This window comes from Anneissia japonica, unplaced genomic scaffold (assembly GCF_011630105.1).
Source record: "Anneissia japonica isolate Jap-2015-1 unplaced genomic scaffold, ASM1163010v1 scaffold502_len386481_cov162, whole genome shotgun sequence".
In the NCBI taxonomy this organism is placed as follows: domain Eukaryota; kingdom Metazoa; phylum Echinodermata; class Crinoidea; order Comatulida; family Comatulidae; genus Anneissia; species Anneissia japonica.
Window position 1 is genome coordinate 114,722 of NW_022756308.1, and position 20,676 is coordinate 135,397.

General features: G+C 32.7%; 1 protein-coding gene across 1 annotated transcript in view; it reads right to left on the reverse strand.

The window, feature by feature from the left end:
* The window catches only part of LOC117124169 (pyruvate dehydrogenase (acetyl-transferring) kinase isozyme 2, mitochondrial-like), a 28,890-nt gene extending 8,780 nt beyond the window's left edge, over positions 1–20,110 (reverse strand). Inside the window, exons 1-6 of the mRNA XM_033270318.1 lie at positions 19,715–20,110; positions 15,637–15,778; positions 14,170–14,238; positions 13,748–13,811; positions 12,515–12,638; positions 10,294–10,383 (exon numbers count right to left, since the gene is read on the reverse strand). Of these exons, the coding sequence (XP_033126209.1) occupies positions 10,294–10,383; positions 12,515–12,638; positions 13,748–13,811; positions 14,170–14,238; positions 15,637–15,778; positions 19,715–19,826 (601 nt within the window). The 5' untranslated portion in view covers positions 19,827–20,110. The remainder of the gene's footprint in view (positions 1–10,293; positions 10,384–12,514; positions 12,639–13,747; positions 13,812–14,169; positions 14,239–15,636; positions 15,779–19,714) is intronic.
* Positions 20,111–20,676: the final 566 nt, after the last annotated feature.

Below are 20,676 nucleotides of genomic sequence, written 5' to 3' on the forward strand. Positions count from 1 at the left end.
GGCTTTCTCCATTCACCAGTGGTTCCATGGGTGAAACATCGCCCTCTAGGTTATTTGAGTTCTGCTCTCCTGACTGGAGGCCAAGTAACGAACGCACTCGGTTTGATCGGACATCTAGAATTGTGTCGGTGTAGCCAATCTCTTGTAAATATCTGAAATTATTGTTATATACATAGTAGGAGTGACAGTATGCCTCAATGGTTATTATACCTGGCAATTAACGAACAAATACTGTAACCTACTCATTCGCAATAACGTCCGTGTCTGCACGCTTTATCCAATTTTGAGGTCAAATGCAATAATGAAACACATAAACAATACTGTTAATATTTTATTTGCATGACTTGTAATAAGCAGGATAATCAATTTAAAAACTTGCAAATATGTACATACTAGAATTGGCTATTATTTGTGTCTTTGGGAGATCTTGACATTTAAATGATCAAATCAATGTTTCAGAATTCTTTATTATATTTTATTTTGATGTGTGTCTGCATCAGGAAAATATCATAGGATTGATGTTTTGTTCTACCTGACGTGTTATACTAAATACGTCTACAACTACCTAGGAAAAAGCTTGATAGCCTAGTGGTTACAACACCAGGTTAGATTTTTGGAAGTTGTGGGTTCTATTCCTACCCGAATCACTTGCACATTTTTTCACAAGTATGGGAATGTACTGAGTATTCAGTATGATGATATGTCAGGTAGGGCAAAACATCATTCCCTTTTTTATATTTTAATCACAAATTATATCTTATTTATAATATTTGTTTAATCTTTTAATTCTTTACTAGTATAATTTAGCCATGCTATGCAAGTGTTATTCTCATGTATTAATAATTGTTTTTCCACAGTGAGCGTCACATCAGATGTGCTTCGCTAATTGTATGACCAATCATGATATGGGCAGATGGATGAAGTGAAGATTATCTCAAACAAAAACAACCTGCTATCATTACACTGATGAATTGCTTCAGTGAAGTCACATGACTCCAAGAAAGTGGGTGACCACTTGAAAGGTCAAAATAGGTGTGAAATCATATGTCATGAGCGAAATATATTTAAATTATCTTTTAGGTCCATCAGCAAATGTTCAGCCTTCTTCTCCATGACATATTCTTAATATTGCCTGTCTCTTATACACATCTAGATGTGTATAAGAGACAGGTGTTCAGCAGACTTTTAGACTGATGACCCAAGAAATTCAGACACCAACCAACTGACCCCCTTATCCACAGATGCCTACTTCGGAGAGCTAGCCCTAGTGCATATTTCGGGACTGGGGTTTCAAATTTAGGTTAAAGCCCCATTCCGGGCAAAAGTTTCAACAACAAAAAATTTTCAGAAAAAATGCAATATATACTCTAATTATTTGAAAATCAGGTCATTTATTGGGATAAATTTTAATTTTACGGTAGAGACTATATTTCTCATTAGGAGAAAACAGTACCTTTTTCCCAATGACTTTGTCATTAGGTAAATTCAAAGGTTGTAGATCGCATCCACTGGCATGCTCTCGTCACCTACTTTTGTGTGTACTTTATAAAGTTAAAGTTGAGCATCCGACTACAATAGGTAGGGTAATTGTTTTGCGAAACGGCCACAATTCTTTATTTTTTATCTCACCCACTAATGCCTTGAAATCTCATAAGATATCTTAATTCATCCTACAATTAATCATATACATTAATTAAAAATTTGATTTACTCAACTGTTCTTGGTGATCCACTAATGGGTTGTGACCTACTGTATAGTCTGCGGAGCATTGGTGCATATCTGGTTCTTAATTTGTTTGAAGGACCAAAATATTTTTAAAGTTGATCTCAAGGGCCAAAGATAAATTCCACCAAGTTGAAAGCAATCTTTAAAATTACCTGGGTGACAAATTTTGGGGGATGTGTCATCAGTTTAAGAGATGTTAGTCAGCTTTTGGGGGTGGGGGATGCTTTACCAATATTATTCATCCCAATTATAAGCCTAGTGTAGGTCTAGTTTCTAGACACATTCATTAACAAATAATGTTAACATTAATTTTACCTGTAACGTTTGGTAAGTATTTTCTATATTGTATGCGATGTCGTTTGTATTTTAATGAGCACTGTTCTTAGTACAAGATTTTAATAACCATGTAAAATTAGGTACAAACACTATTGATGAAACTCAATCAACAGCACATAAAATCAGAGCACATAAAATCGGAGTATATATTCCCCATTTATTGCCTAGATCTAAACTGTTTTTCTGTAAAGTTTTTAGTGTACACATGACCCAGCATTGCATTTTTTTTTTAAAATACAAGTAACATAACATTAATTTTTCTGTAAGGTTTGGTAAATATTTTCTGCATTGTATGCAACATCATTTGTATTTTTACGAGCTTTTAACAACTAGGCAAAATTAAGTACAAACACTATAACTACTGACAAAACACAATAAACAGCAAAACAGACTGACAAAACTTCTGTAAGGTTTTAGTAAATATTTTCTGCATTGTATGCAACATCATTTGTATTTTTATGATCTTTTAACAACTAGGCAAAATTAAGTGCAAACACTATTGACAAAACACAAAAAACAGCAAAACAGATGGACAAAACTTGGCGGCACATAAAGTCGGTGTTTATTAATAGGTCTATATTCTATTTATGGCCTACAGTGTAAATGTTTCCTGCATTGTACGCAACATCATTTGTATTTTTTTCTTTAGAGGGCATCTTCTTAAAAATCCAAGTAAGTAAAAGCTTCATTACAGTAAAGTTCAAAAACTATATAATAAAATATTGAATATATATTGTAACATTCATTAAAAATACAATAAACTTTAAAATTCATTATAAAATTACAAGGTGATGGTTAAAATCAGAATTTTATTGCTTTTCTCTGAGATATAATTTTAACTTGGTTTTAAAATTAGAATAAGATATATTGCATTTAAAAGGAAGAGTGTTAAAAAATGAGGTGGCTCTGTAATAAAATGACATTTTAAAATATTGTAATTTAGGTTTAGGGACAAAAAAGAGGCCTACAGTTGTCGAACGAGTACGCATACCCTCGCGAGTAATGGGTTTCAAAGACGATTGAGGTATAAATCAGGTGCAGAACCAGTGGCTGCTTTAAAAGCTAGGCAGCCAAGGTGAAGAGCAATTCTGCTAGAAGAAACATTCAATAAATTAAGAGTTGAAAGGAGAACAGAAGAACGGGTACGAGGGTGGCAGTTAAGAATTATGCGCAAAGCACGGTTCTGTAAAGGTTGGATGTGAGAAGATATGCTATTCCCTTAGAGCCCCAAAGTGAACAACAGTAGTCGATATGCAGAAGTACAATAGTATTATATAACAAAAGTTTGGTTTTGGTGTCAATAAATTTGTGAATGTGCCCTAATAATGAGAGTGAATAGCCAAGTTTACTTCGTAGGTGTCTAATATGTGCATGCCATGTTAATTTGTTAAGAGCTTTTAACAACTAGGCAAAATTAAGTGCAAACACTATAACTATTGACAAAACACAAAAGAAACAGCAAAACAGATGGACAAAACTTGGCGGCACATAAAGTCGGTGTTTATTAATAGGTCTATATTCTATTAATGGTGTACAGTAGTATAGCTTTCTCATTTTCTCCAAACTGTAAATTTGTTAGTGCAAATGACCCAGGGTTGCATTTCTGTCTTTACTTTATAATAATAATAAAAATAATAATAATAATAATTTATTCGACATTTCACATTTATAACAGTGGCAACACACAATTAAGTGGTGCAGTCAATCTTAAACTAAGAAAAAAAAGGAGAACAAATTGCTTTTCTCTTATTAAGAAAATATAATCAATTTAGACAAGGCTTAACAATATCTACGAAAACTAAACAAAGGATTAACCAAAAACAGGCCTATTTAATATAGAAAAAAAAAATTGTTACACAAAACTTAACAAAAGTATCAATGAAAACAAAATTAGAATTAAACAAAAACAAAAGGCTTAACAATTAGGCCTATTAAATACCGAAGAACAAAGAAAAGTAACTTAAAGCAACAATGTATTAAATCAAACCAGTTTCAAATATGAACGTTTCTCCCAAGCAAGTTTTAAATAATTTTTGCAGTACTTGTCAAATGCTGTAAAAACCTCATCATTAAGATCAGTGGTTTCTCCCCCCGTTACAAGCTGCATTTTCTCGTTAATATTTGATTCGGTAAATTTTTCCCATATTGCAGAATTCAAGATCTTTTTTCAAATCTAATAATTACAGACTCCCTAATAACCTTGAATGATTTGCAAATAAATAAAAAGTGTCTGACATCTTCGATCTCACCATTTTCGCACAAGGTACAATGGCTGGATATCTCTTTAGACCACTTACAGGTCCTGCCATCTAAGGGTAGAGTATCTTACTTTAAATTTTAAACTTGCTCCTAAAAAATTTGTTTTTTATCTAGGAGATACTTTATGGAAAATGCATTCATCCAATGTATAACGTTGAATTTGTTTTCAATACTTTTTTTACTATTTTGTTTTTTCTCGTGGGACAAATTAAATTACTCTGCAGGTCAAATTTGGTCCACGAGCCGCCTATTAAGTACCAGGATGCTGAAGCAATGCACATCACTACTATGCATAGCATCTAACATTTTTTGGGATGTTCTATTTTCCATATGAGGGGTGAAACTTATAAGAGGCTCTTCACTTGAAACATTTAACATCAACCATCAACTCTAATATGGATCCAGATGACACGGAACAAGGGGTGTTGCGTTATGGAGAGAATGTGTGACTGGAAATGGTCTGCCAGTTGGTTGTTACCATGCGCCAGTGATTTTGGAGTACAGCAAGATGAAACCATTTATGTAATGCATGAATAAAGTTGTCGGGTAGTGAAATGATTATCGTACATTTTAAGTGCTCCCTCCATGCATAAGTAAGCTAAACCACGGTGATTAATAGCGAAGATATGGTGACAACTATTACGAAGTTATCTCTTTTCAAGAGGGGATGCAAATGCTTTGTGAAAATGAGTACGCGGCGGCCCGCGGTACTCATTTTCACAAGGAATACACTCAGCTGGTTAGCTAACAATAGGCCTATGCAAATTTACATGAACACCTGGTAAGAAAGGTGCAATCACGCTCTGTTGCCTAGCAAATGTCTGTACTGTAGCGCAGGGGGGGGGGATAGCGGGGGGGGTGAGGGCTAGCCTGCTGATGTACTGTATATAGCAGGGGACGATGAAGCATAATATGACTATCTAGGCCTAGTGCAATTTTATGTGATAGAAAGTACACTTTCGAAAGAAATAAATTAAAATAAGAAAAAAAATTAACAAGGGCCTAAGAATAATTCAGTTGCAGACGTACCTTGTTTAAGTATTATATGCTAAATGCGGCTCTTGTAGCCCTAGCTAGACAAGGCACTCATGTGCAAAGCAGTGGTGTTTGTTTATCCATGAAAAAGGTGACATAATCTAGCTTATGACGTATGCATGCTAAATATAGCGTGAGTGTGACGTCACCAAAAAATAAAAATTTTCTATTATAACCAAAATATCAATAACTACAAGGTTTGTGGGCGTAAATTCCCTTAATACAAATTAAGGGTAGCACCATCACCTTGCCATACAAATTACAGCTCCCATTGACGTCTCAGTCGAGAAATACGGGTAGCTGAAGTTTTTCTCGAAAATCTGACTACGAAACCAAATCGAAATTCATGTTCCACTTCTGACTCTGAGTTGCTTCGCACACGCTGCTGAGGGCGGCATTCCGGGAACATTGCGTCTAGATCAGGTTCAACCTTGGACCTCCATGGTTCAACTGAACCTTTAGTAAACACACTTTTCCCTGAACTCTTAATTACAATACTTCTTATCATTTTCATATTAGCAAACACTCATGTAGGCAAGATTATAGATCTATCTGATGCCCTTTACAATGACTTTGAGAATTTAACCTCACCTTGTTTATATTTAAACTATTTTCAATTCAAGACATTGTATTTGAAATCAGAATACAAAGCATTCATAACATAGAGTTTATACCTTCCTGGTGACACAACAAAAGGTTTTCTTTTTAGTGGCCAGTTGGATACTATATGTGACCCAAGCTCACAAACAGGCTGTAAACTCGCACTGCACTGTATTAAGAAACAAGCCTCAATACCCAGAATAGGGCGTAGAATGTGAATTTTGTGTGAATTTTGGGTTTTTGTGTAATAAATAAAGTATAACTGTTAATCTTACTATTCCTGAAGTTTGAGTTTAAAATTCCAAATGTAAGAGGTCAAATTTAGCCATTTTCGGATGGGAGCTAATGAAAAATGAATAGAAACCTGCCGAAAATAAAAGCATTTTTCTCAAAACTTGATTTAAGAAAGTTGATAAGATGACAATTATTCAAACGGTCATAACTTTGCTTCAGACACCCGATTGAGTTCATTTAACTGTCATTTTAAAGTAAATGATATGTTCTATGCCATTATAACAAAAACTCATTTTGGCCTTAGGACGAGTTTACAGCCCGTTTGTGAGCTTGGGTCACATATGATAAAGTATTAAATCCATTTTTAAGATTACTGCACTTAATGATGGTAGACATTTTCAAAGTACAACTATTAAAATACTTTAGTTAATTCAATTTAAGATATTTAGCAGGTTGGCAGTTACTTAACTCATGAGGGCAGACATCAATAGCATTGATAAACCTAATAGGATTCTTTAACAATTGTTAAAATTATTGAAACTTGTTGAGCTATTTACTCAAGATTTGAATCCTGATGGCCAAAATCCACTGGTACTTACAGTAGAAGGCGAGTATCTCAACAAAGCTACAATTCCATTCAATATTATGTGCGGGAATTTTGGAAAAATTGGAAAGTCCTCCCGCACTCCCGAAAGCAAGAAGAACCTCCCGGAAATGATATATAATTTGCATGTTTTTACTAACTGTATTATCAGATGTCTCTCAAAAGTTAGTACCAATGCTTATCACCATGTGATAAATAAAAATAAAAATTAGATGTGTTTTTACAATTTGTTAAAACACGTTCGCTACTAGCGACGAGTATACTCGTCCCAGAGGGTGTTGCTGAGGGCGCTAGGGATGTCTATACTCGTCAAAACCGGAGTAAAATTCTAGCGTTATTACATTAATACACTGTAGAACGACAGACTTAACGGCTGATAATTCGGGAAAGATACACCTACCGTAGATGGTAACATAAAAATAACATGCGTATGTTTGTTGTGTTTTATATATTGACAGCAGTACAAAAGATTACATGGTGGGAGCACACTATAAATATATACCAACCCATGCAAAAACTGGACAAGAAAACTTGCACTTGGCAGAGGCAACAGAAAATACTGTCCCATTGCCAGCGACAAGTTTACTCGTCCACTAATATTTTTCTGAAATTAAACACACCATTTGATGATCTGTGACAGTTCAAGAAAGTATGTTTGTACATATATACTTGTTTTGGCACACAGGACAAAACCTACAAATAAGGTCTGGCAATCAATGTGTTAAAAAAAGCTCATCTGAACAGCAGTGGCGTATGTAGAAGTGTTGAAATGGGGGTTCTGATGGAGGAGCACGAAGGTGAATTGGGGGGGGGGGATGCTCGATGATCAGTTGAGGGGCAATAACTTGCAAAATAAGGTGATTTTTAAGTACTTGCAAGTGATTTTTGGAGGCGATTATGGGAGGGGGCCATGAGTAATTTTTGGAGGGGCATGAGCCCCTCACGCACCACCCAGATACGCCACTGCTGAACAGGTCTCCCGGAAATGGCTTCTTCCAAGTTGGGAACCCTGTCATTGGCAGAGTCTTTAATTGCTGTTTTTGTGCTTATCGTTCATTGCCAAAAGAAATTGAATAAATAAAAATAAATTTATATGGGCCAGAAATTTATTCGGCAACTGTGCCAGGAACAGTTCAACCATGATGCCTATTAGGCATTAATATTCATAAAGCAATTTTATGACTCTTGAATTTTAAATTCAATTTACAGTTTTGTGGTATCTTTTTAATAGCCGATACAGTACTTTCTTTTGATATTTCATATGTGTTTTATTAACAAAAATTAATTAAATCTTATCAAACATAAGTTACTGTACTTCCAAGTAATCTGAATCTCTGATTCTCATAATATTTTACTGACAAAATCATTGTTTAAATGCAAATGAAACTTAAAAATAAAATAAAATATGCTGGTCAATTTGAAGAACAATGAAGGTTATTAATCTCGACAGCTGGAGATGAAAATATTTAAATAATTAATTATAGATCAAGAGGTTCTAGTTAACAAACTGTAATTCCATGTTGTTATAGCAGCTTGCATTGAGTATGATGTCATCATCTCAGATGTACTGTACGTCATAACGAAGTGAATTTGCTGACTGATTGAATGGATATACATTACTGTAGCTGTGTTTAGCAACTAATCTATGTTAATAATTTTTGTACATATTTTGTATTTGTGTTTACTATGCACCGACTTTTAAATGTCATGTATTTCTTTAGAATTAGTACAAAATACAAGATTAAAAAACATCTAAAACAATATATTTCACTGTTCAACATAATGGAGCAAAATAATTATTCTATTAATTAACAAACTTAAATATTCAAAAATAATAATTAGTGATAGATCAGAAGGTTCTAGTTAACAAATTGTAATTCAGTGGTGCTGTTATTCTGCTTACGTTGAGTATGATGTCATCATCTCAGATGTACTGTACGTCATAATGAAGTGAATTTGCCGACTGATTGAATGGATACAGCTGTGTTTAGTGACTACTCTATGTTAATAGTTATTGTACATATATTGTATTTGTGTTTACTATACACTTACGTAAGTTTTTTAAATGTCATGTGTTTCTTATAAATACAAGATTAAAAGACATCTAAATAACAAACTTATTCCACTTTTCAACATAAAGGAGCAAAATAATTATTACATTAATGAACAAATTTAGATACTCAAAATTAAACTGATAATTTCAATATTAGCATTACAAAACAAAAAAGCAATAAAAAAAATATTAGCATTACATAAACAAAAAAGCAATAAAAAAAAAACAACATCCACTGTAACACTGGCTTACTCATTCCATGGAGGTATTTTGTACCTCCATGCTCATTCATAGTTTGAACTTTAAACAGAATAATGATGTTTATATGGTTGTAAGTTTATGTGAGCGGAGATAAATACTGGATTATTACAAATGTTGTAACATACAGTACGGTATGTATCAGATCCAATTAGCTTTTTCCTGTCTGCATCACTACCATCATGAGGCTGCAGCCACTTTAATGGTTCTCACTACCAATGTGCTCTTTTAAAACTTTTATATTTACTTTGAACTCTGACCCAATACACCAGAAACCACATTACATCAATTACAAACATTTCAGCAGAGCACAGAGGTGATTATAATGGAATAGCCTCTATGTAATGCCCCATTCTATAATTGAAGCTTAATGATAGCATAGAGAAAATAGGTTCTCTATTTTCTCTATGATTATAGGGCATTGTCATTACACCCTACATCGGTATAAGGTCAATCAAACCAGTTTTCTGCAGTATTTTCTGGATACTAACCTTCGCAACTCTAATTTTTATTTTTTTTAAATGTATTCAGCTTTGCCAAATGGAAGGATGTACAGCCAAATATAGCTTCCTGGAAGATGGTGTATGCCAACATATGTTGGAACAAAGCCTATATATCTTGCAACTAGTGTCAACAAACTATTTTTTTATTTACATTTGAGACATGTAGGAGCGAGTGGCGCAGTGTGTAAGGTGTTGGACTTTTGATCGTGAGTTCGAGACCGATGCTGACCCTACTAGGATGGTTCCAGTCAATTAATAACAGCAACTAGAATCGATTATACGCGATTAATCGCTAAAGGAAGCTACATTCAAAAAACCAACTGTGTAGCTCCTGTAATTCATACGAACGAATGAACGAACGAATGAGAATGTACAATATGTTTTTGAACAGATTTTCCATAATTGACTTAATTTAAAAGGAATATTGCATAAACCAAAAAATGATAGCACCTACAGTAGTAGGTATTTACTACAACATAATATTTTAGTTTATAAATAATTGATGGGCTGGATTGAAATTGCTGAGGACCCCAATATCATAAAATCCATTCCTTTCTGTGAGATCACTTGCAGTTGTATACAACATTTAATAATAGTAGATTGAATAAAATTACATTATGATAACTTGATTGATTCAACAAAACTGTAGCAGTAGTAAGAAGTACTATAAAGTACAATTAGCTTACCGTGAGTTACTGATACAACATGACAGTTAGGGTCGATGCTGCCTATATGTCTGGACGAATGACCATTTGGGTTAGTACCAAACACTAATGCTGAAAAAACAAATTTAATTATTTATAATTGGGAAAAAAAACCACAGGTCAACGATTATTAATATTATACAAAAACAAATACACACAAATAAATGAATACAGTAGTATTGGACATGAGGTCATGGTGATAATAAATTTCCATTAAATTTGAATATCTACAGTACTTTACAGCAAAAACATCACATGGCTTTGGCATCTAAACAGCAAACACTGGTATAATAATATCACTTGTTTAGATTGGGCCACCTTGGTTATTTAAAAAAAATAAAAACAACTACAACATCATCAGCAACAAAAACAGTTCTTAAAAATTAACAATAATAACCATATACAATAATTATTATTGTATTTTCTTATAAAACATTAGACCAAATAAATAATTATTTTTTTTAATATCCTTATATGAATAATAATAATAGTAATTTACATTACTTTATACAGATCCTTGTTTGGATAATTTTACATGTGTTTAAAATTTCTACATTTGCATTATTATTATAGTTATAATTTCATTCTGACTACTTAAAGTTACACATATTCAGGATAGCAATAGAAATGTATCATATTGTTCACACTTAATGCAGATAGATTTAATTATGTCAATGACCCCTTCCAGCCTACACAATCATCACATGCTATTACCTTAGTAATACATCATGTCTGCTCATTAATAATACATTACAATCTCAATAATTAGCAACTGTAATCATAACAAATTTTTCATTCATTTTTTAAAGAAAGTTAAAAATAAAGTGTATACCCAAGCATGCGTTTTATTTTTAAAGTATTACGTATAAATTTGTAATCTATCATAATTCTGTATGTTATGATTAATTTAATTCTAATGATAACAATTTTTAAGTTTGGTGTACAGTATCCAATCTGCACTGCCGCATTCTGGGATAATCTCTTTTTCCCAAGGACACTTTAAATTTTCAGAATTTCCTTTAATACAGTAATCCTTTCCTTTTATACAGTAATCCTTTCCTTTTATACAGTACAGAAGAGAGCATAATGCAGTAATTATTGGAGAGTTGAAGAAGATTAAAACCAACAAAAATGTACAGCATACCACTGATGTGACCCCCATGTGACAGTTTTGTCAAGTGACTGGTATCATAGCCAATAGATTGGCTTCAATTTACATCCCACTGTTGTTCATTTGTGTGGATACAGTATGTAATTAAATTCCTCTAGTTGGATCATAGAGGTATACTGTAAAATTCTAATTTTATACATCGATGGCTGGACTAACACTATAGCACAGGCTGTGAAAAATGCCCTGGTTGAGGACATCTCTTGAAGCACACCAACTACAGTACTATTCAATTTTACAATCTTAAATCTTTCCTACCAATGACCAGGGGTCGGAGGCACCATGATTACCTACTCTGAATTTTAGAGAGTGGTGGTGGGAAGGAAAGGAAAGTCAATTTTTTTTGTACCACCGTGGGAATATATAGAGTAGGCCTACAAAAACATTGGTTCTGAAGGCAATTCATCAAGATAATTTTCAAGGCACAAATGTTATTTTTCCAAGCCTGATAACAACATTCCCCAAGGAAATTTGCCTCACTTTTCCAGTTCCCCTTACCACTAAACACCATGCAAAAAATTATGCCAGTCATAAAGTTATGCCAGGTATATTGAGGTGCCCCTCTATAACTCCAGGGATCCAAAGTTTTCCGCAAGTCGCACAAGTCACCTGAAAATCTAGATGGCCTCCCACACTAGACATCAATGCGTGAAGTTTCAGAAGAATGTTGAGTAGGAATTTTAGTATGACGTCAAGTCAGGCAAGATCGTGGGAGTGTGAACCTACTGGAAGTACTGTATGCCATCAGACTTATTGGGGGATAGAGACATTATAAAGCCAGTAACCAATGATAAAATGAATTGTAGTTTTCTTGTAATTTCTGTAAAGCTTAAGATGAAACTCAGCATCCCGATAAAAAACTCATTTGCATTCAAAATATTAAAATATGTTAAATTAAAAGATGAGCTCCAATATTGCACAATTTAAGAAATTTAGTTTCTTGGCATTATTAGTAAATTAAGAATACAATTGTGATGGCATTTTTGTTTTACTCATCAGCAATTAGAAACATTTAAAAAAACAGAATTTACTCACTGTGTTGGTTGATTAACATTCGTATGCTAATTCTACTCATTAAGAATCGATCTAAGAAGTACTGTATATTGCATTCTTCATGTGTGTCCACATTCAACCTTCCTTCCCTCATTTCTAGCACTCCCTACAAAATAAAATTTAAAAAAAAACAATGTGATAATTTAAAGGAATCAATAGGTTTCACTTTCCTCCTTGCATTTCAGCAATAGCCTTTTTTTGAAATGTCAGCATGTATTGCCATTTAGGGAAGAGCATGTTCTTGACCATTCGCCCATTAGGGGGTCAGCATATGTTGGCCATGGTAGCCCTTAGGTAGCCAGCATATGCTTAAGCAATAGCATGTATCCCAGGAACAACAAAATAAATAGGCAGATTCAGAGAGGCCCAGCTGCTGGTCCATGAGGCACTCCTTTAATTCTTATATAATTAAACCAAAGGGAAAAAATGACTTCCAAATTAATACAAGAATTTGTGTATACTTTCCCCCATCGCCCATATTGATGATTTCGAATAAAATAAAATTTTATTTTTGGCTAATGGAAATTTCAGAAAAAAATAACGGCTTTTCTTTATTTTTATTACACCCGCCGCTGCCTTGAAATCGCCAAAAATAAGATATGTATAATCTTCCTCATTATATAAATTTAAAGCATTTAACCATTCCATTAGTACACTGTTTACATTTAACAATAAAATTATATTTTTATTTTCTCTTTCATCTGGATGTTTCTGGTAAAAAACAATTTGCTAAATAATAAGAAAACAAACTTTATTTTAATTTTTTGTCTGCCCTCCTCTGATGATCTTTAAAAAATTAAGTTTGTGGAACAAGGTATAAAAAAGTCTTTGCCTAAAGTGTGAGTGTCATTTCCAACCATCTAGAAGCCATTGACACAAAATTTCATACCATAGCCCAAATCATTCTGGGACTGGAGTAGTCTGTACTGCCCTGTATTGTAATTACATTTCCATTCTGGGGGAAACTCTATGTCAAATTCATAGGTCTGCCACTACTGTATGTAACAATTTTGTTGTATAAAGTAGTCTACAATGGGCTGCATTCATACTGAATCAACATTTTCTGATGGAAAAGCCTACCGAACTGATCAGAAAATAGGATCAGGGTGTAAGAATAGGGAAACTGGTGTTTAGCCCATTGGAAATGCAGAAAATTTTGGTTTGGATCAAATGTGAATAAAGCTGAAGCTGTAATCATCAGACAATAAATTTTACCTGTGCCATTGTTTCAACCACATTAGCATGCCTGTTTCGTATTGTTGTCAAGCTTTCGGTGAACCTACAAGAAACATTACAAGAAAAAATGTTATTAGTATAAACATAAAATTTAAAAAATTAATAATGAAATTTCTTTTCTGCATAATGCTTATTATCACTTTCCATCCACTCTTTTCTTAGTTACAAAACAAAAACATTTTGAAAATTTTATTTTGATAAAAACCTTAATGGTTATGAATAACAATCATAAAAAAAAAGGTTGTTGGTTATAGTAAACTTAAAATCATGTTGTACTGTATTTTTAATACGAATTAAAGGTTATGATAGTCCGTACTTCATGCAAAAAATGTTAACATTAGCAACAAATCATCTAAAGAATCTATGGATATTACATTATTCAAATAAATGCCACAATTTACCTTTCTCTTGTTTTTGAATTATTAACAGCCACCTCAAATTCTAGAAGGTCTTGTAAAGTTTGTAAGTACCTTTCAGTAAAAACAAAATTTTAACAAAATAGATAAAGAATTTCAAATGACACAAAACAATAAATAATTAAAATATGCTGAATCAAATCAAATCAGATATATTTCACTTGTAACATGGAAAACACAATGCATTTTGCAATAAAAAAATTTAAAAATAATAATTTTAATAAGTTTACAACATATTGTGCTTGGTTTTTTTTAATCAATTACCATAAACATTTTTACAATACAATAATTGTCTCATTTCAAAATTGCATTGACAATCAGACACATTTGACTAATCTTACATCACAAAAACTCTACATAAACAGTATTATAATAATAATATTTACATGTTATAGAAGAAACAAAAGAGAAAAAAGAATTTAAGTTTCTGTTTGCTACTATACACTTGTAACGCCATATGGATCATATGTATGGAATTAGGGAACAAGGTCAAGTTACAATAGTTCAATAGAAAGAAACTGAGACTTGCTTTTGCCAAAATAATTTAATTTAAATACAGTAATTACTAATTTTAAGTGGACCTATTTTGCAGGCCTATAATGACTCTCTTACAAAGTAGTCCAAATCTTAATCTATAAATACAGTCTTTTTCACATAAAGTACAAGATATTCAACAATAATTTAATACAGTATAACTATATAACTATCTGTCCAAGGACAGTTGAGTTCAAACAGATAAATAATAATTAAAAAAATACAAGAAAAAAACAATACCAACAACAGCAAACAATATAATATTCCTTCAATATATTTTACTAAACAATTGATCCATTCCTACAATATCAAGTATTGTACTTGAGTGTACAACTTTTTACTAACTACAGTACAGTTAGTACAGCATAATTTGATATCAAGGTTCTTCAATTGGTACAACACACTTTCCTGGCATATTGTTGTATTGAATCAGACCTTGTACAACAATGGAGCATGTTATTCCTTCCTGGACAATAACAATTTGGCAAAAAAAAACCTGACCGACTCAAATTTTTGAAAACCAAGCATCAGTCTTTTTCGCAAATATTTTTTTAAAACAAGGACTAACATAATTGTTGTAGTTGTATGAATTTAATTAAAAGGCAAATTTTACTTTAAAATAATAATAAATAAATGGATTCTAAAGTATATTTAACTAAAGAAACATGATACCTTAAACACTGAATTTTAGCCCTGTTAATAGTACTGTATACTAACCAAAATGTACAGTCAGCAATGAACGCTAAAGTTACTAAAGTTAGGCCAGACTCTAAGCTACAGTATTGTTGAAAAAAAAAAACAGAGACCACAATACCCTGATTTTTAGAAATCACTGTCCTTGGTCAACACAATTGTTTTGGCCTTCCATAAATATTAATTATTTTAACAAGAAATATCTTATTTTAATTGAACACTTACCAGCTATTCACCAATTTCACTGAAGGCATTTTCAAGAGGTTCTCCGGTAACAAGTTCATCTCCTTCATCATGTTGCAGATTCGGACAGGTAACTCCTGTCTTAAAAACTCAAATGATTTCTTCTCATTTGCACTTTTCATACCTGAAAAAGATTCAATGAAAATTTAAAATGACATGAAAATACAACATGACAAATTTTGGTATAAAATAGAGTATTTTCTTAATACCATATTTTCATGGGTGTAAGCCCACCCCTACTTTACACCCAATTTTACATACCAGCCTCTCCTCGAGCAAAAGCCCAGGGTATGATTTGAGTGAGTATCTTATGCCTACAGTAGCTTAACAGACTTTTTACAAATACAGTAATCTAAAAATACTAACAAAAAAAAGGTATCAAATATTGGCATTCAATTAGGCATGTAGTGCTAAAAAGAATGCCTTTTGATTGAAGAAAAATGGATTTCCCAGGTATAAGCCCAGCACCACCCACTGATGTTCAAGGGTTGGACTTGTAACAAAGTACTATGGTATTTATTGGTATATTATTAAGAAACCAGGACAAATAGAAGACTGGGATTTCAAAGTGCTAATACTGTATACAAAGCGATGTCTTCCTCTGCCTTATCGTTTGTTACTTCAGTATTAAAGAGTTTGTTTTTGTGGTTCCTTATTTTCCTACATCTCAATCTCAAGTACCTATCCTCCTACAGTATTATATTATAGGTATAATTGTAGAGTTCCGTACTGTATGACTACACATATATATCCATCATCTGATTTTTGGTAGTCATTGGCCTCATATTGAATAATAATAGAAACTGAGGTTACAAATCCTGTTTATAGAAATACTTAGTCATGAAATAGAACGCAATTCACTCTTACAATATAAATCATGGAATGATTGATCAATTTATAGATTGTAAAATGACATGTATTAAGTCATTGTTTTTTACTTTCATTCAATACCTATAGTAACTTAAGAAATTAAAGTTATAATTAAATTATTATTCACATTTAAAAAATATACTATAAATTACTTGAAGAATATCTTATCATACAGGATCAAAAATCCAAAAAGATAAATAGGTTTATTGCAGCTTTTATTATAGAATGTAGTATTTTGTTGAATATTTCAATTAAGTACAACAATGTCCTAATCAGCTAATGAGAACAACAACATTTTATATACAGTAACAACAGGAATTGTAAAGTGCCAATTCAAAATATACAGTATCAAAGGCACTGGGTGAGGAAAATAAGATAAGTTATTAACATTCTTGAAACAAATAGGATTTTAGATTTTTCTAAATAAGTAATTCAAGTGATTTGCAAAACCGAAAGTATTCAAGAGTTCCATGTAGAAAGGACTTTCTTTAAAAATTTATTATTTAGCTTAATCACTGCACACAATGATCAAGCGCTTTGTAACCATGAGGAAAAGGTGCTATATAAATGACCATTATTATTATTACTGTACTAATTAAATAACAGAATAACAAAACATAGCAAAAAGGAAAAGATGAACAGGTGTCAAGCAACTCTATCTACATCCTCCCTTGAACAAATTGATGTCCTATCAAACAAACAAGATATGGAAAATTTTTGATGGACCACTGTTTTTGTTTTGGTTCTTAAGAGACGGAGCTGTCAAGATATATTTGGATAAGAAATGAAGATGGCGGAAGAAAATGTAGAGATTAGGTATTATTGAAAAATAGACTGATATAATGAAAGAGATGAGACTTGAAATTATACTGTATAAAATCTTGGAAAATTAAAATATTATTTCTGTTCCAGACACCATCTGACCTTTTACTTACAGATGTTGTGCCTTATGTTGTAGGATATTTAACTGATTTACATTGTCTCTAGTAAATCAATATCGTCAATTACCGCTGTCTCATTGCATACTACAGTATTATCACTGTACCAAAATTTCAGTGTGATGCAAACCATAAAAGGACTCTGATTGGCTAATTATGTGGGTGTGTACAAGGTTGGACAAAGATTACTTTGCATCATAAATGGTTAATTCATACCACCAGTAGAAATGGATTGAACGAAAAATGGCTTACAACTGAAATTTTAAACTACAGCTGTATGCAAGTCCATTTTTAAACAACTAATGATTATACTTAATAATGCTGTTGGTGATTAACAGTATCTTTTAAATCCTAAAGTTCAATGAATTATTCTAGATTTCATAGAAACATGTATGTCACCGACTGGCCTGTGGTGGTATGGTAAAATTATATTTGAGTTATTCCAACTAGCATTGATTGACTGTACACACAAAATAAACTACTGTACGGTAAACATTAAACGCTTCTTTATACCTACATCAAAGGGCATTATGCCCAAATTAAAACTTCAATGTATAAATTTTGATTCTTACTAAAAACTTTACTTTTTGTAAATACTGAAAAAATATACTTAATATAGCACACAGATCTTGGAAATGTGAAGGGATTAAAATCAAGTTAATAATTCTACATTAAAAAATACACTTTCCAATACAGGATGAAAACACAGTTGTCATGATTAGATGATTTATCTTTAAAAAAAAAAAGCAGACAACTACTGTATGGCTGTAGATGATTGAATGTTGAATTAAGACTTGATATGTAGGAGTATGTTTTAGTTATTATACAGTACAGGCAACAAATGAAAATATCTGAGTAGTTAGATTTTTGAATTATTATAAAACATACCTAAACCTATTCAAAAACTGATATATTAAAAACTAAAGTACTCAAATGTTTATACAGTATGTTGATTATCATGCATATTTTAAGGCCTATATTTTTAGTCATGATAATAAACATTATTAAAAACATAACAAATACTCAAGTAATTCAATTTTGAATTAAGATAACATGTAAACTCTTTTACAAGAACACATTTTATTAGAATACTGAGGCTGAAATTGCTTAAAAATAAGAACAAATTGAGGTTCGGTGACTTATAAAAAAAAGTGTATGGCATTGGCAACCTACTGTACAGCAGGTATTAAGCACAAAGGCAATCAATGAAAAAGTAGTAGTATATCATAATGCAAAAAAATATATAGCTGCCTGTATTAAAAGTCACATGCAATTATTGAAAGAACTAAAACTACTACTATTTCAAAGATGAATCAATCATACAGCTGTACACTATACTGAAGCATACAGTAGGCCTACATTTTTTAGTTTAGTCATGGTAATTAAAAAATGTATTGAAAACATATTAATAAACTTAATGTCAATGTTGGCTAATATCATAAAAATTTATTATAAAAAGTATGGCAGCCTGTAATATTAATACAGAAGGGTCATCAAATCTCCTTGAAGTCGCAGGAGTTTTCCTGAAAATCAGGACAACCTCCCACACTCCTGCAAGCACAAACCTCCTGGGAAATAATACATCCCATGCAAATTCACAATAAATATCTGCATGTTTTAATTAATTTATATTTATCAATTGTCTCACTGAAATCAGTGACGATGGGTAACGTCATGCAAAGCAAAATAAAATTACATGTTTTAAGAAAGCTCATTTAACTGAGATTTTTTCCAGCTTGGGACGCCTGATGATACAGAGGCAATTAACCAAAACTAGGCCTTAAATAAGAAAGGACTGAACAGTAAAGTACGCTTGGTTAGGGCAAAAGTACCAAATTTTAAATGGTCATTAAATGGCAACCCCAAACAAAATGACAAAAGCAAACCAAAAAGAAAATTAGGGGAGGGCCAGTAATGCATTTGAAAAACGTCAGGTCCATTGCATTGGTGTTTATTCCCTAATGACACGTTTTATAACAAATACAGTACATGATACAGTTACAGACAGCATAAATACAATGTCAAGTGATAGGCCTAGGCTATGTAGACCTCCTCTTTCTACTACTACTACTACTAGGCCTAGCCTACAGTAGGCCTACTACCTAGGCCTGGCTGGGGCTAGGCCACACACACACACACACACACACATAATGTGTGTACAGTCCACACACACAGGTCAGGGCACAGGCAGACAAAAAAGTGGTTGTTTTATTTTATTTTATTTATTTATTTTTTGTATTTTTAGTACTCACCAAATTCTAAAAACTGTTTAATAGATAGAGGTGATGGTGAGAATCTTGAATAATGATCCATGCGAGCTGGTAACCCTTTTAAAGAGTTACATAGAAACAACGTGAGCTTCATTTCTAAAGTGGCGGTGACAGGACAGGGAACAGCATAAACAGCAGCCTAGCCTGGCTGTAGACAGCTACTAACAACAAGAGAGACAGCTGGCCTACGTTTTACAAACCGTTTAGCACTGCAAATACGTTGAATATGACGAATATTCCCTACTAAATTACAGTAAGTGGCTAAACAAATGTCGAACAACTATACTATATAGGGTATCCCAGTATTTTTATTTGTCGTATTGCCTCTTCCTGACTTATCACTAATAAACACACATCACTGTGTGTACTTGTTTTGATTTCTCAACAAAATATTCCATTGAATTTGGTACGCATGCGTAAACCTCGTCACGCTCAAAGATCATCCCTCTCTCTGAGAGAAAAGGCGGATAGCGCGGGAAATTTGTTCTGGTCAGCGCCAAGCAACAAGCGTTTTGGTCTTTGTTTTGTTCAGTGGCGTATCTTGAAGTCTTGAAATGGAGTGCTGATGGGGTGGGCAGTGGCGTAAATACCGCAGGTTCATGAACCTGGGCCCCAGACCTCTATAAAGGTCCCGCTCCTCCCTTATAAAAATCTAACAAAGCAATTTTTTTATTGTAACATTTAACTATACTATGCTTCTTCCCAGTCAAGTAATTTTGAAACCACAATAACTCGTTTCCTTTACACCCATATAGGCCTATTTTTCAATTTTTTTTATAGTAGTAATGTATGATTTATTATGTCAAAACACAATATAAATAAAGCACGTGGCTATCATTCCGCTGTCATATTAATGGGTTTAACATTTTTAAGGTCATATTCATTGAGATAGGCCTATGTAATAATTTGATCTTTTACTTTCAAGGGCCCCGACTGCACTCTTG